We start from the raw sequence: 22330 nt of genomic DNA, 5'->3' as shown, positions 1-22330 counted from the left end.
TCTGAATGGCTGCGTGGCAAGCAAAATCTCTAAGTCTGAATAACCAAAAATAATGTTTGCATAGGCAAAATCCATTGAGCTATCTGCTGCGAAGGGGAAGACAGTGAATTTGGATAGCTGAGGGTCAAACTAGATATGAAAATATGTTCACTGCCTGTTTTTCCCACCATATAATTACATTCCATTTTCCCCCTCCATCCAATGATGAGAATAAATGTAGGTTGTCATCATATTAACAACCTAAGTTAACTTCTACTGGTCCCTATGGGGAGGAAATAGAAGTGTGAGTGCCATTTTCAGTGTTAGCCATGTGCCTACCATGTTTAGTTCAACCAGTTGGCTCTGCTGTGCATTAGTACCACAGACTGCATTGTCAACTAAAGTGGAAATTATCTGACAGACAACTTGGAAGCTTCAGCTTGTCAATAGTCTACTGATAGGAATGGGCAATATGGCTATGTTATGTACATGTTTTCCGACAACTGTGCAGGCTGCCTATATACTTCTTGATTCAATTGAAGGTGCTGGTTCTTACCATTAAAGCTCTTTTCAATCTGGGATCCACATACTTGAGAGACTGCTTCTCCTGCTATGAATCCATGTTTCTAAGATACATCAAGCCAGTCTTCCTGACTGTTTCATCTTTGCTGCTAATACACAGGTCATTTGTTAGATATTGGACTTTTTCTAGTATTATCCCACAGCTGTGGATCAGTTTGCCTGAATATTTGTTCCAGGCTCCAAAGCTGTGGACCTTGAGGAAGAATTGGAAGGCAATCTTGTTTTTTTCTGGCTTTTTTTGTTCAAGTTAGGGTCTGCTTATGAAAGGCCAACTTTGCAATTTTGCATTGCTGTAGCTTAATTTGATTATTATGTTCTAACATTTAGTTGCCTAGAGATGGAGAGGAAGGGCGAGTATACGTATTTAAAACAGGCAAAATAATTTTTCAAATGATCCCTGGATGTAGAACTGAGTCAGAGTGTATTGTCGAAGGCTTTCATGGCCAGAATCACTGGGGTGCTGTGTGGTTTCCGGGCTGTGTGGCCGTGTTCTAACAGCATTCTCTCCTGACGCTTCGCCTGCATCTGTGGCTGGCATCTTCAGAGGGACTGAAGATCCTCTGAAGATGCCAGCCACAGACCACAGCAAGCGTGGGGAGAGAATGCTGCTAAATTCTGAACCACACAACTCTTCAATGTGCTGGAAATTCAGAGATCTTGCTGCAGTTGACCACATGGCGAAGCAGTTTTCAGTGTTCAGTGCACAGGAAGACAAAGAGAAAGTGCAGACCGCATCCCAAGTGGCACACTGATCTGGCTACAAGAATTTACCTGTCAGATCACCATTTGCATCCAACCACATGATCAGGGCCAGTTTTAAGTCTCCTGAGTTGGTGCTGAGTGCCTCCTCTTAGAAGACTTGTTGGCTGCTTCCACAAAGCTTTGGCTCTGAGACCAACAGTTCAACTCAACTTGAGGACTCAGCAAGGTCAGCAGATCTTCCCAGCTCATAGACAGCTCCAGGGTGGTTTGTTGTCAAGGAAGGTGATGACAGCCACTATCAGCACCATCTCATATGTATCCAACATACCTCCTCAATTGATTTCCCTGCCAAGTCTGTCTAGACTTAAGCAGTTAGCTGCAAGGGGCACACACACCCATTCAGCCTGATGGTAACCACTGCCAAATGCGCATGTGAAAGAGGTACAGAAGGGCTGTGGATGATGACACTTCAGACTGCAGCAGTGTATTTGTGTGTGTGTTTTAGGGTGCCATTGCCTTCCAAATGTTAATATCTCCAGCTTGACCATTCTCATGTGTAAAGTGCTTGATTCGCATTCGCTTACCTTCCTGAAAACCCTGAGATAAAAGTGTAAGAGACAATGGCTAGCATCACCAGGAACATTTGATGAGGTAAACGGTTGAACAGTCTGGCTGTTGCAGATTTTCTGGGCTGCATGGCCTTGGCCTGGTAGTTTTTGCTGCTAATGTTTCACCCGCATCTATGGCTGCTATAGATACCAGCTGTAGCTATGGGCAAAAGGTTAGCAGCAAAAACTACCAAAGCATGGCCACATAGCCCAGAAAACCCATAACAGCCACTTGATTCCAGCCATAAAAGTCTTCAAACGTAGGTTGAGCAATCTCTTATGACCAGAAACAACAGTTTATTTTGCTTATTTCTGACTCATCTTTGCTCTTCATGAAATCCTTCCAAGAAATGATACTTAGAGTTTGGAAAGATAAGAGGGAAAGTCTAGATGTAACCACCAGCAAAGTTCTCTTAAACCTGTTACTTTACTTGGGGTCGTAGAAACCACTGGAGAATGCCTTGGAGAAAGCTGGTTTAAAGGATTCTGAGTCATCGCCTCGGCTTGAGGAAATGTGTGTTGTGTGGGAAAAGCTTGGTCATATGGAACAGAATTGTGTATAGGTTAAAGCGCTGTCAAAGCAGTTTAACTTTCATGTGGTTTCCATTAAAAAAAAATTGGCCAGCTTTGTCGTGTACTATGGCAAGGAACTGCTCATGGACTTAGGGAACAGTGTCTTGGGCCAAATCTAATATAGCTCAAATGATGCACAGGAAATGAAATTACCACTGTCTGTAACCAGCATGGTTTTAATATCTAATACGATCTTCCAACTTAAACTGAAAATATGCAGAGAGCTGCCAACACACATAACTCTTAATTTATTTCTAGAATTTGAGGACCGGTATGGTTTAGTAGTTAGGATTTGGGTGCGGGAGAGCTCTCGTTTCAAATTCTCACTTGCTGGGTGGCATTTGGTCTGAGGCAGTGTTTTCCAACCTTTTCGACATCACAGTACCCTTGACCTCACTCTTCATATCTCACGGTACCCCTGCCATCCTCCCCCCACCCTCCCCTCCCAGTTTCCCTGCTTGCCACCCCCTACCTTCCCCTCCCAGGGTGAAGGGAAGAACCGGGGGGGGGGGGCGGTGGGAAGTGGCTGCTGACCTTGCAGCAGGCCCTGCCCCTGGGCCATCTCCATATCCTTGCTGGTGCTAGTGGGAGACACCACACAAATGAGGGAGGCCAGTAGCATTGCCGCGGTACCCCTGGGACATGCTCACGGCACCCCAGGGTACCACGGAACCCTGGTTGGGAATCGCTGGTCTGAGGGATACAAACTGCCCAGTTAATTTGCCAAAGGAGAGAGGGTACCTGCTTTTCCGAAGTGACTGCTTTGTGAAAACTTCTCCTGATTCCAAATAGAGAATGAAGGGAAACTGTTGCTTTCCTGCTGTGTCTCCATCATGAAGGATTTCTCACGTGGAGAATTCTCATATAGAGAATTCTGAATGGTTACACAAAAGTGTGGTCGCATCAGCTTGCTGCATGCAGTTGGAGGTTCAGTGCATTTGGACTCTCCTTCAGACCTTGGATGAGCCTGACTCTCATCTGTCACAGTGCTCTGCATAAGGTGCTCTGCATAAGGTTTTTCTCATTTTGCTGTGAGAGGGGAGCTTGGGGACCTTCCCATCAAGGAGTTTTGTCCCTAATTAGAGGACATTTTAGACTCCAGAGATTAAGAGAGAGAGATACCGCAGTATAACAGAGCTTCCATTCAAACCGCAAATAAGGATAAAAACCACAGTGCCTTCAGAGTTCCCATGTTAAAAAAATATTCTTGTTCCATTTTAAACAGGCATAAGAAGAATCGTGAGGCCGCCAGCGAGCTTCTGATGAGGTTGAAAGACAACAGAGATCTTCAGAAGTTTCTTCAGGATTGCCAAGAGGTAAGCTTTAAAAAAATATTTGGAGAAAAAGGTCTGTACCTTCTCTTTGTTTCAGGAAAAAAAACTTATTTGGAATGTCTGCCTGCCTGTATTTTGTCTCAGCCTCATTAATCTGTAACAGATAATAGGAATTATCCTTTAAGCATCTTAGGGCACAGTCCTAAGAAGGTCTCTTCAGAAGTGAGTCCAGTTATAATCAATAAGGGTAATTCCCAGAACAGTGTTCTTAAGATTTCAGCCAATGCTTTGAACTTGTATGCATCTGTATTTTGGGTGTGTGTGTGTGTATGTGTGTGTGTGTGTGTAAGATTTGTTTATCTACTTATTTAAAACATTTCCATGCCAATAGGGCCCCCAAAGCAGTGAATATTAAAACATGTCAGCATTAAAACATCATTTAAAATAAAGTATATAATCATCAGTATATATAATTGAGTAAGCCTGGCCAGGTGGCTACAACTCACTTCTAGCCAATCCGGGAAGGGGGGGGGGGAGGGCAGGGCACTGGACATTGCTGTTTGCTGGCTGCCTTCCCCTCTACCTTTTTCCCTCTGGTAGTGGATATGCCTCAGAAACTATAGGTGGCTGCTTTTGCTCTCCCCCCACTTCCTTCTGAGGCAAGGAAGCAGTTGGGAACCTGGCTATGTTGTTGCCCTCTATTGGTTATTGCCCAGATCTTCCTCTGCTTCCCATCAGGCTGGTGGCAGGGCTTGCCTCCTCCTCATCTTCTGCAGAGCGAAGCCGTCACTCCCCACTTCCTCTCTTACAAGCCAGCAAGCAGCCCCCTCCTTACCCTTGCTCCTCCAACGCTCCAGCATCTCCAGCATCATCCTTCCTGCCTCTCTCTGGTTCCCAAGGAGAAGCTGTGTGTGTTCTTCCACATAGAAAAAGTGTTTTTAATAGAGAGTTCAAGCTTCCACTGAGATTATGAGTATAGAGTTTAGCATGTTTCATTGTGGGAAATTCAGATTACATGTTAAATCAGACTATTTTGTAATCTGATTATTTTCAGGGATGTTTAGTATAACTAATATTATTATTTCAGCAAGCAATCAAGAACCAGTGTGATGTAGGCAATCCACTTTTTTACCCTAACTTCTTTCAAAGGGTTGACATGAAGATAAAACGGAGAAAGGGAACCCCCTGAGTACCTTGGCGGCACCAAAATTAGCCGTTTCCTCCCACCCCACTCCCATCATGTTCCATTACAGGAGCTTGAGAATTCATTCCTCCGTGGGTCACCCAAGGGAAGATGGTGCTGCCCAAGGAGCCAGCCAGCCACTGTAGGGCTGAAATCCTGACACGAATCTTTCTTTAGTCCATGAACAACTTCTTTGTTCTCTTCCTCTGAAAGGCAGATTCTTCTAATTCCTGCAATTACATATTTTCCTTTATTGCTGCTTTTAGCAAGCCTTTTATAACATGACCTTTGAAAATGTTCATGAATGAAAGTGGCCTTTGTTGGCCAAAAACATGGGTGATTGAGCAAATTGTCCCCCTCTCTTTAACTCCCTCTGCCTGGCTGAGCTTTTATCTATAGGAGGCTGCCATGGCAAATAATGAAGCTCAGCTCTATAGATTTTTCTCTCAGAGAGTTGGCTGAAAAAATGCAACATGTGCAATTTCTGGAAGGCTTCTGTAAATGTTGTTTCCGTAACCATTTAAATTTTTAAAAGGAAGGGGGCATTGAGCTATTTTACCCTGAGTTAGAAGAGGTTGCTTATCAGTAGAAAGATTTTGTAACATTCATCCTTGGACTGTAAGACCTTTGGGCAAGTCCTGTCACTTCTCCATTCTGTGTACTACACAGTATAGGGCAGCGGTGGCGAACCTATGGTATAGGTGCCAGAGGTGGCACTCAGAGCCCTTTCTGTGGGCACGCATGCACAGAGTCCGTCTTGTGGAGGGCCGGAAAATCACACACACCCCACACACACACATATATCTTGGCTGGCCTGGGCGCAGTTGTTTACCTGGGAGTAAGCGCGGTTGCTGGCAATGGGGCTTGCTTCTGAGTAAACCCTCCTAGGGTCATGATTCACCCATTCGAAGCGTTGCACGGTTGCTTCACCAAGCTTACTCCCAAGTAACGCGTTTCTAAACTAAAACCTCAATATTCAGATAAAATTGCTGTGTGGGCACTTTGCGATAAATAAGTGGGTTTTGGGTTGCAATTTGGGCACTTGGTCTCGAAAAGGTTCACCATCACTGGTATAGGGGGTTAATACATTAATAGCTGAACAAACTGGAGGCCTACAGTACCCCAAATAAAATAATGGCCCTTTAACATTTAAAGGGGCTGAAGACACAGGCTAACAGCTGATAGGTAGAACTGGCCTCAGATGCTAGGTCAACTATCCATAGGAAATAATAGAAATCATGGCCCCAAACAGCTATTTAGTGAGACCAGTTTCCTTTCTCTCCCCTTCTGCAGCCCTGCGCCTGCTGACTCGGGGGTGGGGAAAATAAGAGCAATTGCTAAAATGCTCATGAAATTTCAGTAAGCTTGAGCAATATCGGGAAAAATCGGGAAAATTCGGATTCTGCTTGGTTTGGCTATAAAATTGTTGGTATGGCCGAATTAGGCGAATCCTTGGTTTGGGTTTGTTAGCATTTTTTGGCATTTTTAAGTGTTTTTTTTTCATTTGCAGCCTGTAGGGGGTGCATTTGTAAAGCTAATAGCACCAGGATATCTTCAGGAGACTCTCCTGATGACACCACCCAGGTTTCCTGAAGTTTGGGTTAGGCGTTCCAAAGTTATGGACCCCCAAAGTGGGTCCCCCATCCCCCATTGTTTCCAATGAGAGCTTATAGGAGATGAGCACTTTGAGGGTCCACAACTTTGGACCCCCTGAACCAAACTTCAGCAAACCCGGGTGGTATCATCAAGAGAGTCTCCTGCCCTGAAATTTTGGTGCCACTAGCTTAAAAATGCATACCTGACAGGCACCCCACCAGTGATTCTCTGCCTGTCTCTCACTCTTTCCCCCAACAGCGATTCTCTGCCTGCCTCTCTCTGGCGGATTCTGCATGGGCCAAAAACAGCAGTGTGAAACGGTGTGAAAACGGTGTAAACCCTTTTATATCGTTTTAAACCATTTTACACTGTTTTTACACCATTTTCACACCGCTGTTTTTGGCCCATGCAGAATCCGCCTAAGTCTTTCTTTCTCCCAACAGTGATTGCCTGCCTGCCTCTTTCTTTCTCCCACCAGCATTCTCTGGCTGACTCTCTCTCTTTCTTTCCCCCAACAGCGTCTCTCCCTTCAGCATGCAAGGGGCTCAGCAAGAGGCATTTTTTTCCCTTTGGCATGGCACAGAGGCGTTCGTTCAGGCCAGGGAGTTTAAAGATCCCTGGCCTGACAGAATGCTGATTCAGCATTGCCGAATCAATACAAGCCGATCCAAATGCATTGTATTTGGATCAGCTTGCATTCGGCTTGAATGCAAGCTGAGTTCGCCAAATTGCGCTGCGATTTGGGGGTTTTTTTTTCAATTCGGCCAAGCCAAATCTCCAAGCCTAATTTTCAGGACCAGAAAAAAGACCCAAAATTCCAAAATAGTAAGGAGAGTCCTGAGAATCCAGGATAATGAATAGCATGCCCTCCCCAAATCCAACAAATGTTGATGTACATACCCTTAGTCCCCATTAGTCATCTGTTTAATTGAGAAATCTCTCATCCAGAGCTCTGAGCTGCAGCTTAAGACAAGGACCCTTCTTTTGGAAAACAGACTACACTAAGCAATGTAATGGTGTTAAGTGTCTGGGACAATTTCTGAATTTTGTGCTGCTCTCTGTTCTTTTCCCAACTTCTTTTTTGTCCTTGTTACAAGAGAAGCAGCTAATGGGAAAGGGCACGCTTTTCCACCCACTTCTCCCATCCCTTAGCCTCTCACTCTTCCTTTTTACAGCACATTTATGGCCCTGATGTGCAGCCTTGCCATCTGGTTGGATGAGGAATTAGAGGCCCTTGCTTCAGTCTTAGCCTTTCCTTCTTTATCTCCCTTCATAACAATTCTACATCCCATTTTTTTCAAATAACCACAGCAGCTACACAAAGCCAACGTCTTCCTCCTTGTTTTTCAGCTGTCTTTGTGGATTAATGAGAAGATGCTTACTGCACAGGACATGTCTTACGACGAAGCCAGAAACCTGCACAGCAAATGGCTGAAGCACCAAGCATTCATGGCGGAGCTTGGATCCAACAAAGAATGGCTTGACAAAATTGAAAATGTAGGTGGAATGGGAATGAGGAGTAGGTGGGGGCGCAAACATGGGCTTGCTCACCATATGCTGCTGTTGGACTTGAAAAAGTTTGTTTTTCTTTTTAAAAGGGTAATTTGAAGGGCTTTGGAATCACATTGAGAGACATTTTGGTTGCCACACCTTAAGGGCTAACACTAGTTTTATGTATCAAATTAATTCCTTTCCAATCTTCATAGAAGGTGCTGTGTGTTTATAAGTATTCTTCAGTGTTCATCTCATTGACCCTCACTTTTGTGTGTTAACTTTTGAGATTTTCATATTGTACTGGGGAACCAAGGACTAAAAATGTCTCTTAGGCTAGGGGAGAGGGGTTGTTGAAGACAGAAAAGAGAATGGGTGTTGATGTGTGTAGAAGTCAGACTGGGGAAAAGAATGAGAACTGAGGGGGTCCAGAGCTGGTGTTCCAAATTTCTCCTCAGCCATGAATTTATTCATTCACCTCAGGTAAGTGACAATTCTCTCAGCCTCATCTCCCCTTCCTTCTTTTAATAATTATGATCTGGTCTACTTTTTATTTATTTATTTATTGTATTTGTATACCGCCCTCCCCGAAGGCTCAGGGCGGTTTCCAACAAAATAAAAGGTTAAAACATCATATATATAAATTAATTAAAATACATAAAATATTAGACTAAAGATGGCTTTTATGAACCCCTTTTATGAACCCACGGGAGGCAAGATGTTTGCTTTTTGTTGCAGTTGTTATCATCCCGGCTGGCCAAATGCCTGGCGGAACAAGAGTCCGCTTTTACAGGCCCTCTGTGAGCACAACTTTGTAAATCCCGGAAGAGGGCCCTGATCTCACCTGGAAGCCTGTTCCACCAGGTAGGGGCCAGAGCCGTAAAAGCCCTGGCCCTTGTAGAGGCCAGCCAGATCGCCTTGGGGCCAGGGATCACCAGTAGGTCCGCCTCCAATGAACGGAGGGGCCTAGAAGGGTGATATAGGGAGAGACGGTCTCTTAGATATGCAGGGCCAAGGCTGCGAATGGCTTTAAAGGTCAAAACCAAAACTTTAAACATGACCCGGTACTCGATCGGCAGCCAGTGCAGTTGGTATAGGACTGGAGTAATTTTGAGGGTTCTATAGTAAAATAATAGTGTTGAGGATCAAGAACATGTTGGGGGTTTGGACATCCCCTTCACCCTCTCAAATGCCCACAAGCAGAATAGGCTCATACATTTCTGGGATTCCTCTGACCATAGTTTGGTCAAAGCAGGCAATCCAGGATTAGCCCACAAACTGAAACACTTGAAGTAAATATTTAAGTGGTGTTTATAGACCAAGGTTTTGGATCTAATCATGGTACATGATTTGCTACCAAACAATGGTTAGTTGAAACTCCAAAACAGAGATGGGAACTGGCAAGAAAGAAGGAAAGGGGAACACAAAAGCCAGTCGTAAGTGTTAGATAGTCAAGATCATATGAAGTAAACCTGTTGTTGGATTGCCTTTGAACATCTGAAAAATGTTTGCTATTACTTATTGATCATTACTATGCTTTGTAGAGAGCAGCACAATTTAAGAGACTCCATTCCTAAATGTTCTCTAAGATTTTTGTCCTTCCCCTTGTCCTGCTAACATTTTCCTTTCATTTGGTCTTGGACAGACTGTTGTTTTTTTTAAAAAAGACTTCCATTTTATACCGTTACCACCAAACATTCAGAAGTTCCCAGTTCTACTGATTATACCCCAGAAAACTTACATTTTCCTGGTTGGCATTTTCAATTTGTTTGCAGGAAGGGATGCAACTTATCGCTGAGAAACCTGAAACGGAGGCTGTGGTGAAAGAGAAACTGACAAGCCTGCACCAAATGTGGGTGGAGCTTGAAAGCACTACCCAAACCAAAGCTCAGCGGCTTTTTGATGCCAACAAGGCTGAATTGTTCACCCAGAGCTGTGCTGACTTGGATAAATGGCTGAATGGCTTGGAAAGCCAGATACAGTCAGATGACTATGGCAAAGACCTCACCAGCGTCAATATTTTGTTGAAGAAGCAACAGGTAAAATGATTGGATCAGCGATTCTACTTTTGGGGTAGGGTGGTAGATACGCAGGTGATTGCTTTTCCAGGCAGAATAGCTCATATCAACCGTTAACTTGATGATATTGAAACATTTCTGTTGATTTATCCTGAGAAGTCATAATAAGATAAATTCAACTAAAATAATGGTTGTGGCTAGGTAGTTCGGAAAAGTGTGTCAAAAAATAAGCCTTCCTATCATGTTCAGTAAACCCAGAATCCTAATACTAAATTCAGTGACCCCCTGGTTTCCCTACTTTTACATACTGTATCATGTCTCCGAAAAACCTGAACAAATGTATTTCTTCTAGCTATTTTCTATTTGTATCTCCACATGTTGAACAAACCATAGTTTAATTGTGGTTTGAAGATAAGAGAACCAACCTCAGTTACTGCTTTTGTCCAAGTTGAATGTCATATTGAGCTATGGTATTTCAGAAACTTTTCAGTATCTGAACTGTGTGTGTGAGGGGAGAATTGAGTATGGAAACTCAAGAACTTCCAAGGCTCATTTTCATAATGAACAAAGTATAAATTTTCTTATGTGATGTTCCTTCCTCTTGCATACAGCAACGCTTCCCCACACCTGTGTACTGATCTGTTGATCTCCCATGTACCAGAGTTCATAGTATCAATTAGTAACCTACCATATATACTCGCGTATAAGCCGAGTTTTTCAGCCTTGTTTTAAGGCTGAAAAATCCCCCTCGGCTTCTCCACGAGTCATCGGCTCCTCAGAAACGGACTCTCCTTCGAGGCCCCTCTGCCGAGTGCTGGGGTGTGTGGCCCAGGACAACACTCCTGCGGCTGTGTACAAGCTGCTTGTTGCCTACCCTCCTCCAGAGGGTTTGAAGGGGAACCCTGATGTCACGTCTGAAATAAAGAGCTCCTCGCCTCCCGCTTGGTTTGAGAGCTCCAGTTAGCCGGTAGTAGAGGGAGTTTTTTTTTTGGGCAGTGACTTCTGGATGTCACTGGGGCCCAAATAAGGAGCCTCTGCCTCCCAGCTGGTTTGAAGAGTCTAGTAGAGGGAGTTCTATTTGGGCAGTGACATCAGGGGGAGTCACTGCCCAAATAAGGAGCTCCCTCTGCCTCCCGGCTTCCCACCCTCGGCTTATACGCGCCTCAATAAGTTTTCCCAGGTTTTGGTAGTAAAATTAGGTGCCTCGGCTTATACTCGGGTCGGCTTATACACAAGTATATACGGTATTTAATTTTATTTTATATTGTTAATCAAAACCAATGCTTTTTAAAAATTAAAATATCAAGCTGAACAGCCATTAACATCCTCAGTTTCCAGAAGCCAGTCTGACTAAAAAGCTTTTCACCTATTGTTTAAAACCAGAAGTTCAGCCATCTTCATCTATACGTCCCTGTACTCTTTATGTTCAGCTATTCTACTCAATATTATACTTCTTTTGCAATGAATTGCTCTAAAGGTTCTCTGTATTTGATGAAAGTAGTACAACAATTCATCAAGACAGTCCTCTTTTAAAGTTCATAGATAACAGAAAGCTGGTTGTCACAGAAAGCTGGTTGCATTTGTTCTTTAATCTTATTCACTTTCCTCATCCAGGCGTAGTACTCTTGGAAGAGGCTTGTTTGAGAGTGTCCTTGTTTTTCACCCCCTTGCCATTTTAGATGCTTGAGAACCAAATGGATGTTCGGAAGAAGGAGGTAGAGGAGCTTCAGAGTCAGGCAAAGGCACTGAGCCAGGAGGGCAAGAGTACCGATGAAGTTGATGGCAAACGCATTGTTGTGGAGAAGAAGTTCGTGGAGCTGCTGGCACCCTTGAATGAGAGGAAGTCCCACTTGCTGGCTTCCAAGGAGATCCATCAGTTCAACCGGGATGTGGAAGACGAAATTGTGAGTTGCAAAGTGACTCTGAAAGAAAATACATCGTACCTGCTTTTCGGATTGTTGTTTTCAGGGCCTCTTACACTAGCACATTGGGTTGAATCCAATCGACTTTTCTGCTGATATAAAAAGGAGGAGGGGGGTCTCCTTTGACTTCTCCAAAAGCCTTTGCTGGAGCTCAAGAGACCCCCCTGGACAGAAGCCAGGTGGGACAAGTGCTGGTAGTATTAAAAAGGGAAATGTGGCAAGATGGATGAAAAAAGCTGACTGAATCCAATTCTATTTCTAGTTGTGGGTTGGAGAGAGGATGCCTATTGCCACATCCACAGATCATGGGCACAACCTCCAGACCGTTCAGCTGTTAATTAAGAAGAATCAGGTAAGTGGCTAATGGTGCCTAGATCTTTTTAAATGTGTGATACACAAATCAGCACAAGTAAGCAGGCTCACCCCTGCAGGACATCTCTGACAACAGACCGAACTACATCTATAGAAAGCCAGCACAAAATGCACATGCAGCTTGTTTAGAATTGTCTTCCAGCAATATCTGGTGATCTCCGTAGACCTGAATGTGTGATATGATCAGGTGTAGCAAAGTTGTACTGGGGAATAGAGACAACACCAATATTCCAAGCAAGAGGTATATGATAAAAGTCAGAGCTGATCCATTGTTTTTATCCCAAGAACACTTTCCTGGGAGTAAGCCCCATGAACTAGACCTGAGTAGGATTCTGAGTAAATCTACTTAGGATGGCATTGTTGGATGCTTCTCCTTAACAAGACATGGATCTCTTTTGCACTGAGAAGACATATGAAATCCTCTCAGATTTTTGTAGTGCCTTCTAGAATTTTTTGTCTTTGGTGACATTTCATTGCCTTTCTTTTAAAGTGTTTATTTGACAAGCTATTTCCAATGTGAGTGTTGAATTTCCCCACTTTAGACACTTCAGAAAGAAATTCAGGGACACCAGCCTCGCATCGATGACATTTTTGAGAGGAGCCAAAACATCGTAACAGACAAGAGCCTTAATGCTGAAGCAATCCAGCAGCGGCTTGCGGACTTGCAGCAGCTGTGGAACCTCCTGATAGAGGAGACAGAAAAACGCCACAAGCGCCTCGAGGAATCTCACAAAGCCCAGCAGTACTACTTTGACGCAGCAGAGGCTGAAGCCTGGATGAGCGAACAGGAGCTCTATATGATGTCAGAAGAGAAGGCCAAGGTAGGTAATTTCCAGCATGAGCACATTTGCACCATCAGTTTGTACCTCTTTGAAACTATTCTTGTCAGGCTTTCAACTCAAGGACTCTTGAGAATTCTAGAGTTGTGAGGGTGATGAGATTTCTTAAATATCCCTAGTTCCTTCACAGAACTACAGATGCTAACTTGTTTATTTTTATATTCATCACAGAGGGCCAAATTCAACGGTAACATTACTGGTTCACCCTCCTTTATGTAGTAGGGAGTGGGAGGCAAAAGCACATATTCTATCCCCATCATTGGCTGTCCACACATAGGCTGATTCCGCACAGTACAAATATAACTCGTTGACGAAGGGAAATTTCCCAGTTTGGGGAAGAATGTCACATGTCTCCCATCCCTAAAGCAGGATTGATCTGCAATATTTCCCTCAACCTGGGTTTTTCAAAAAATGCTAAAATCGCCATCTTTTTCAAAAATCTTGCATTGAACCTGCTTTCGTGGAAACACCACAGGCAACCAACCGTTTTATTTTTCCTGCTCCCGCTGCCCTTTCTCCCACCTTACATCATGTCAGTTTCGTTTTTGCTGAGCTGCCAACTGTTGTGATGGCCCACCATTTAAGAAACTTCCCCCAAGCATGTTTTGTCCCCTTGGCCGCAACTGTGAGTGCCATTTCACCCAAATATGCACAGTAACGGATTCACAACAAATGGGGCCATTGCTCACAATGGTCCCATTTCCTTTTCTTTTTATTTGTTGGGTACTCAGAGCACGTCAGCTAGGCAGGTGCACACCTTGGGATGTGGATGGGACATACAGGTTTGCTTCCTTTTTGGACAGATTTTATTATTTTGTATATAACAACATTAAGGAGGGGGGAGGTTTGCATTCTTCATGTTTACATGTGTTGTGGTTTCAAAGTCCTAAACTTTTTTTTCATGCTGTAGAAATGAAAGGGGGAGGTCCTTCTTGAGCTCCTGGGGTTGCTGTAGATTTTCCACCAATCAGAAGAGTTCCCTTAGCAGAAGGCGGAAATGGGCACAAGGGGGACCATGGTGATGGAACAGCCAATCAGAACGCAGGAAACACAGGATCTTTGTGCCTGCGCGTTTGCATTGTAAAAGGGGCAGAAAGAAAACACATTGTTTCTTTCATGGAAAACGGTCATCCATGTGAAGGACAAAAATGGAATGAAATAGACCCAGATTCAAAAAGAACAGCTGTAACTGTTTATTGTTATGCTGTGCAGAATTGGCCATAGATGAAATGTTAGAAAAGGCAGACACATGTTAAGTTTACAGTAGAGTCTACATGAGACTGATATTCCAAATTTTATCAAGAAATTGACTTCACGGTTTGGATCGATGCCTATGATCTAGAATTCACATACATGTAGGGGCGTACTGCCCAGGAAGACATATGGGGTCAAATGTCCCCAGGCTGCAGCCATTTAGTCACTTGGGAGGCGGAAAATCGCCCCCCAACCCACCCCACCCCTCCTCCTTCCCCCCAGGTTGATACACTAACTTGAAGACCTAGAGCAAAAAAAGTTGTTTGGTCATGGTGGGGGAGGGCGGCCGCCCTGGTGGGGGGGGGGGGGCTCAGTTTTTGAACATTATGCCTATGTGTGGATATCATATGGTGTTGACAAGGATGTCAGGTGAATGTAAAGATAAAGTTTACCCAGTTCCAACCTCATATCAGACAGGCGAGTATATCATCCAATCTAACCCAGAGCTAAAGTGAAATAAATTGATAAACATTTACTATGTCAACTTCTGTCTCAAGAGAAGCCACAGATTTTCAAATTCTCAGAATTTTTTGCTTGATGCCTGACAAAAATAGAATGAGCTTGACAGTTTGTGTGACCGCTGTGACAGGTGATAAGTATCGGTGGTCCATGTAGCCTAAGCACCTGCCTTGCATTAGTACTTTTTTTTTTATTTTTACTGGCCCAGGTCAATGTCTTCTTTTTCTGCTTTTATTTTTCTATGTTAAGCCTAACTGGATGTGTCTTAATGGCACAGAACCTTTGAGCAACAGCTGCCATCCGGATAGTTCTGTGTGTTTTGCAAATGTCCTGTTATACAGTTAAGCCAAATAGTCCAGCAGCACAAGGAAGTCAGAACAAACCGGCATCTACCAGTCCTGCTCTTCCCGAATCCTTGTGCTTGCTGCTAAGCTCATGCTGAAGTCATACTTGGAACATGATCAGATCACTTAAGGGAAATCAGTCCTCTTGTTTCCTCTCTTGCCCTTCCATTTATGCGTCACCCGGTATGGCTTCTATGGGGTAGAGCAGAACAAGAAAAGGAATTTTTTTCCAGCAGGTGAACAGCATTTCAAATAAGAACAATTTAGAGTTGCTTCTGTTTGGGCTCCCTGTATGCCTGCTATTTGATTTATTTTATTTCAACCTCCTGGAGTGTAGACCCTGTGGTCTGACTTGATTCTTTCCCCTCCTTGCCTGTACTTTATTGAGGCAGCAGCTGCATAGGAGAGACATTGGAGGCCCAGCATAGAGTAGTAGTTAGAGTGCTGGGCTGCAGAAATGAAGGTGAGAGAAGACTAGGAATCAAGCTGCCTCTTTAGTGAGTGAACAGCACTGTTTTCCTTTACATCTGTTTTCATGCATCTTTGGCTTCAACTGATGTTCTCCATTACGTTTGTGCAGTATGAGAAGTGTGATGTTCTGTTTTTCCACTTCAGGATGAACAAAGTGCCGTTTCTATGCTGAAGAAACACCAGATTTTGGAACAAGCCGTGGAAGACTACGCAGAGACAGTGCATCAGCTGTCCAAGACCAGCAGGACTTTGGTGGCAGACAATCACCCGGAAAGGTAGCTATAACCATTGTTCTTTCTTTTACATTTGTAGCCTGCCTTTTCCTCACAAAGTCATAGGAACTGCTGGTCTGGATAAGAATATAAGAAGAGTCCTGCTGGATCAGACCAGTGGTCCATCTAGTCCAACTGTCTGACACAGTGGCCAACTAGTTCCTCTGGGGTTCCAACAGCAGGACATCGGGGCTGAGGCCTTTTCCTGATGTTGTCTCCTGGCACCAGGATTCAAACATTTACTGCCTCTGAACATGGAGATCCTTTTTAGTCACCATGACTAATAGCTACTGATAGATGTATCCTTCATGAATGTAATTCCCTTTTAAAGCTATCTATATCTGTGGCCATCACTGCAGCCTCTGGGAGCAAATTCCACATTTTAATCACTCATTGAATGAAGAAGTATTTCCTATTGTCTGAGCTGAACCTAGTTCGCATCAGCTTCATTGGATGCCCTCAAGTTTTAGTATTCGGGAAGAGGGAGAAAAAAAATCTCTCTCTCTCTATCCCAGGCATAAATTTTTAAACCTCTGTCATGTCCTCCCTTAGTCATCTCTTTTCTAAATGGAAAAGTCCCAAACTATTCATTCTTTGTATTGTCAAAGGCTTTCATGGCCAGAATCAACTGGATGTTGTGGGTTTTCCGGGCTCTGTGGCCACGGTCTTGAACAGTGACAGAGTCACCCACCTTAACAGAACAATGAGATAAGTATTGAATGTTGTGTGGTGAATAACAAGGCAGTCTGAAACAGAGTTAAACCCTCCTGTTGTCCTTGAAGTCACTGAGAAGAGTGTAATACTTCTTAAGATCGCATTGTAGTTTGAAGCAAAGAAAGGTATTCTGGACAGGAAACAATGTGGAATTCAGAGCAGCTGCCCTAGGGATATCTCCAAGCAACCTCTAACGGAAATATCTAGACCCTTTTGCAACTCTGTCCCCTGAAAAAGACCAAGGGGGCTGGTGACAGAAGCACCAAAAAGATTTAAAAAGCAAAATGTAAATAAAAGGCAACCAGAAATGCAAATAATTTGAGATCACAGAGTCGAGATCACAGGTGATGCCAGAATCTATGCAGCAAGACAGCAGGCAGTGTATATGTGCTATCTGAGGTATATACATGTATTCTATTGGCAACATCTGCCAAATATATGTTCTCATAAACTGTTGCTTGCTGGACAGGAAATAAGAGATGCATCAGTAGAAAATGGTTTCCTATGGAAACTGTAACTCATAGACCAGAAGAAGACTTTTAGTGATTTGGATTATCTGTTTATCAATAGCATTCAATGCTGGCGGAAATCCTGACTTTCTGAGCCAAGTTCACATCCTTCCTCTGGATCATGAGAAAAGTCATGAAGTTAGATTGTTAGAAGTGGAAAGTATCTTAACATACTATCCAGTCTTGACTCTTTGAGAAAAAAAACAACCTCTCAGACTTGTGTAACAGTCAGATTTGGTGAACTTTATGCATACTTTCCCAAAGTCATCGGCAGTTTTTCAAGTTACCAGCAACCTACATTGACATAGCTTTCTTGGAACCAATTACTTAAATCAGGGGAGGTCCACAAGCACCCCACAGGCTAGATTTAACCCCTGTAGAAAATATTTTCCACTGTTGTTTCAGATTCAGGAGAATATCAGTGTTTTTCAAGCTAAAAGAAATAGAAATTAATACATTAGAGTGAAGTGAAAACATACTTTTACAAATTAAATGTGTATGTACGTAAGTGTATGAGCACATAATATCTGAAAGTACATTTTTGAATGTTAAGAAGAAGCAGAGGAGTTTGGATTTATACCCCACTTTTCTCAACTGTAAGGAGTCTCAAAGTGACTTACAAACTTTTCCCCTTCCTCCCCACAGTAGACACCTAGCGAGGTAGGTGGGACCAAGAGAGTTCAGAGAGAACTGTGACTAGCCCAAGGTCCCCCAGTAGGCTTCATGTGTAGGAGTGGGGAAACAAATCCAGTTCACCGGATTAGAGTCTGCCACTCATGTGGAGGAGTGGGGAGTCAAACTTGGTTCTCCAGATTAGAGTCCACCACTCTTAACCACTACACAATGCTGTGTTTGATTAGTGCGTTCAGTACTTGACTGTGATTACCCTGTGGGACTAAATGTCACCAATGTTGCATTATGAAGAGGCTCATTTATTCAGCAAAATACATTTGCAGCCTCTGTGTGGAGAACAGAGTGGCCCTGAAGAATATAAAAATTGGAAATTCCTGTGTTAGACAGTAAATGGGGATTATTCTTAAGCCGCTGGGCTAGCTAGTCCATGTTGTGGAAGATCTGTAAGGTATGCAGGATTTTACCTTGGACCTCTAGAGCCCTCTGGCCTCTAAGAAGACACTGTTACATTTCATCAGCCAGAGTCTGCCTTTTTATTATATTCCCCTATAATGTTATTCCATAGATTTATGTTTGATTTCCTCTGGTCTTCTGAAATTTACCAGGAATAAACATTAGATAGTTGGTGGGAGAGATTAGGTACTTCAATATGGTGTAGTGGATAAAGTATCAAACTGAACTGAGAAGAACCACAACAGTCATGTTTTCATGTGAGTAAGAAATAAAGGTAAATTGTTTGTAGGTCAGTACTTCCCACCTCAGTTTTAAACAAGATAGACTTACTTTAATCAAAAAGTTTGTTCTTGGATATCAGGTAAAATAAAGATAGTTTCTTGATGGTTAACCTTCATTGAGCCAGGCAGAATTCTTCATACACATATTACTCCTAACACAGCCAAGGAGCTGGCATTTTATGAGGTGTTTGTATTTCCTTTTTTCTGTTATTCAGCTTTGGGAAGCCCTAGCCAATACTGGGTTGCTGTTTTTAACAGAGACCCAAACTCAGTAGAGCTTGGGTGTAGGTCCCAAATATCCCCCATCCCCATGGTCATACCACTCAACCCAGAATGTGGGGAGAGTAAAGTGGTTCCAATCACAAAAGAAGTTGCCTACCAGTGGATTAGTCTGTCAGAGGCAACACGGTGTTTTGACCAGAGAGGTGGACTCACCAAAGGAAGGTCAGTGTGCAAGCCCTTGCTCTATCACTAAACTCACCTGGTGACACTGGGCTAGTTGCTGTTGCTCAGCCTCCGCAAACCTTACAGTGTTGTTACAAGAATAAGGGAAAGGTGACCGTGTATTCTACCCCGAGCTCGGAGGAAGAAAGGGGGATAAATGAAATAAATTAATCATAACTTAGATAAAACACACAATAAAACTACTACGTTGGAGCCAGGATTATGCATTTTACAAGGATGAGAGAGTAGTTCGGCTGATCAAAACTTACCAATAGAAACAGGATATCAACACCCAATAAGTGGCATGAGCGGCTAAAATAAGTGTAGCTATAGCAACCTCTAGAGGACCTTTTTCTCCTCCTACTCCTTTTCAGTTTCAACAGTCTTCAAAGATTGAGTGAATACACTAAAAGTAACGCTTTTCGTTGGTGTTCATTTAGTTTTGCTGTGACTGTTCTTTTTCCCCCTTTTATTGTACGTTAAGTAAACTCACAGGACTGGTTTTGACTCTCTTTTTTTTTACTCCTTAGTGAACGTATCAGCATGCGGCAGTCCAAGGTGGACAAGCTCTATGCAGGCCTGAAAGACCTGTCAGAGGAGCGGAGGGGCAAGCTGGATGAGAGGCACCGGCTATTCCAGTTGAACCGTGAGGTGGATGACTTGGAACAGTGGATTGCGGAAAGGGAAGTGGTGGCTGGGTCCCATGAGCTGGGGCAGGATTATGAACATGTGACAGTAAGATATCTCCACTGTTTGGTTTCTTGTTCCTTTAATTTTTAAATTGTATTTGTAAGCAAATCACAACTTTTATCATGCCTGTGACTCAAGGACCTCCTGGACATACTGGGCCAAAACCAGATACCCAAACTGAACCTTGCAGCCTTCTCTGTTACACTTAAAAAACACTACTCAGTCTCTTCTCAGACAAACTAAATCAAATTAAACAAACAACCCCTTGGCTTGAAAAAAAATTACCAGTAACCACTTCAGGAGCATCTTTATGGATTTCTTCACGGGAAGATGAAGAAGAGTTGGATTTATATCCCCCCTTTCTCTCCTGTAAGGAGACTCAAAGGGGCTTACAAACTCCTTTCCCTTCTTCCCTCACAACAAACACCCTGTGAGGTAGGTGGGGCTGAGAGAGCTTAGAAAAACTGTGACTAGCCCAAGGTCACCCAACTGTTGTGTATTGGAGTGCACAGGCTAATCTGAATTCCCTAGATAAGCCTCCACAGCTCAAGTAGCAGAGCGGGGAATCAAACCCAGTTCCTCTTGATTAGTGTACACCTGCTCTTAACCACTATGCCACTGCTGCTCCACTCTGAGAACCACTTTGGTGGGGCAAAAGAGCACTAATACAAATTTAGATGTTTTTCTGTTCCGATTTTAATTTGCTGTGGCCTCTATTTTCATATTAGAACGGATTCAAAGCAGGCACTCAGTACTGATTTGTAGGGAAATAGGACATAAGGTTACTACACAGTCCACATTTTATATCAGGCAGAATGAACCAGTATTGATATATTTTTAAAGTAAGATTTTCAGACACAGGGTATTTTGCACATTGCTTGGTGCTTGTTGAATAAATAAATTATATGTGGAGTAGGTTGTCATGTGATGATAAATTATCACCACTTTTTACATTGAGGAAGCATATTCAGCCAGAATTTCCAGATTATATATTGATATTTGTTGCCTTCAGTTTCTCCTGATCCATTCTTTGGAAGTTTCTGGGTTCCATTCTAAAGGTTAGAATTCCATGATGAATCACAGTGCCATTCTAATGGTTCTCAAAGGGCATAACTCTGCTTAGGATGGAACTGTGTGTCACCAGGAATTTCTGTTTATTTATTTAAAATATTTCTACGCCACTTTTCCACTCAACATTGGGTCTCCATGGTTGTTAGCTCATTCCACTTGGCAATAAGACTATGATCTTGCTGTACCTCAGCCCATCATAGTAAATATTCAACTTCTTTATAGACCTTTTGCCAATTGATCATTCAATTCCAGGGGTGGGTGGGTAACATCTCTTGGCATATATTTTACCTGCACTCCAGAACTCTCTGCCACTTTCCGTAATCCCCGTCCAATTTTGATGAGAATGGTTAAATTTAGCTTTTTCCACCCTAAGCAAACATAAAAACATATTTGGTTAACATTCTGTAATTCAGATCATTTTTCTCAAGCACTCTTTATCTGAAAAGGCTTTAAATTGCTAGGATTAAGATTGTGTGTGGCAGTATTAGTAGCAGCTGTTTTGTTATCAGCCAGGGACAGAGTACCACTTCAGCTGTCGCAGACCTAGCCTGTGTTTGCACCCCAGTAACGAAGATGGTAATGCAACACAATTGGGGTATAGATAAAGATATAGCATTCTATTTACAAATGTTTGATTCCTTTTCAACATGCAATAATGTAATTCTTTGTTGAACTCTTTGCTCAAGCTCCATTTACCACTCCTTTCTTTCTAGATGTTGCAAGAGCGCTTCCGCGAGTTTGCCCGAGACACTGGGAACATTGGGCAGGAGCGTGTGGATACTGTCAACCACATGGCAGACGAGCTCATCAATTCTGGCCATTCGGATGCTGCCACTATTGCCGAATGGAAGGATGGTCTTAACGAGGCTTGGGCTGACCTCCTGGAACTCATTGACACGAGAACACAGATCCTAGCAGCCTCTTATGAACTGCACAAATTTTATCACGATGCCAAGGAGATCTTTGGGAGAATACAGGACAAACACAAGAAGTTGCCGGAGGAGCTTGGGAGAGATCAGAACACAGTTGAGACCTTACAGAGGATGCATACCACCTTTGAACATGACATTCAGGCCTTAGGAACACAGGTGTGCAGTTGTTTTATCACACTCCCCCACAAGCAGGAAACTGCACACTGTTGGACAGCAAAGAAAAAAAACTGTTAGATTTGCTGATGTTTTCCCTTGTTTTCTGCATATTCTCTTATCTTTTTGTTGAAGTTTCAAGGGCCTGATGCTGACATCCTTCAGAAAAAAAAGTGGAAATTGTGAACCATTGCTTGCTGCAGTTTGACAAAAATGAATCTAAGGTTTGACCATGAAAAATCTGAATCCCAATGGCCTTTCCTTTGAAATTCATCTGAGCATGCCCTGACTTATAAGTTATTATTTGAGTAATGCAATGGAAACACTTGCTTGAATCTCCAAATGTGACATTACGGTCAGCATTCTCTGATTGCTTTAAAAGAATTCCATATTACATTCTGCAGTCTGTTCATATTAAGCAAATTTGCATAACTGTTCTTACTTTGCATAATTTATTCTTCCACTAGTCATGGAAGAACGAAAGGAGCTATATTCAGCCCTGAAACTTTCC

General features: G+C 43.0%; 1 protein-coding gene across 2 annotated transcripts in view; it reads left to right on the top strand.

The window, feature by feature from the left end:
* Nucleotides 1–22330, top strand: part of SPTBN1 (spectrin beta, non-erythrocytic 1) — a 228288-nt gene that overhangs the window by 177171 nt on the left and 28787 nt on the right. For both annotated transcript variants that reach the window (XM_048518642.1, XM_048518650.1), the window contains 9 exons: nt 3670–3760; nt 7848–7994; nt 9764–10027; nt 11686–11910; nt 12191–12280; nt 12843–13121; nt 15812–15942; nt 19504–19708; nt 21448–21822. In XM_048518642.1, the coding sequence (XP_048374599.1) occupies nt 3670–3760; nt 7848–7994; nt 9764–10027; nt 11686–11910; nt 12191–12280; nt 12843–13121; nt 15812–15942; nt 19504–19708; nt 21448–21822 (1807 nt within the window). The remainder of the gene's footprint in view (nt 1–3669; nt 3761–7847; nt 7995–9763; nt 10028–11685; nt 11911–12190; nt 12281–12842; nt 13122–15811; nt 15943–19503; nt 19709–21447; nt 21823–22330) is intronic.

This window comes from Sphaerodactylus townsendi, linkage group LG01, assembly GCF_021028975.2.
Source record: "Sphaerodactylus townsendi isolate TG3544 linkage group LG01, MPM_Stown_v2.3, whole genome shotgun sequence".
NCBI lineage: Eukaryota > Metazoa > Chordata > Lepidosauria > Squamata > Sphaerodactylidae > Sphaerodactylus > Sphaerodactylus townsendi.
This window is presented reverse-complemented; position numbering and strand designations above follow the sequence as displayed.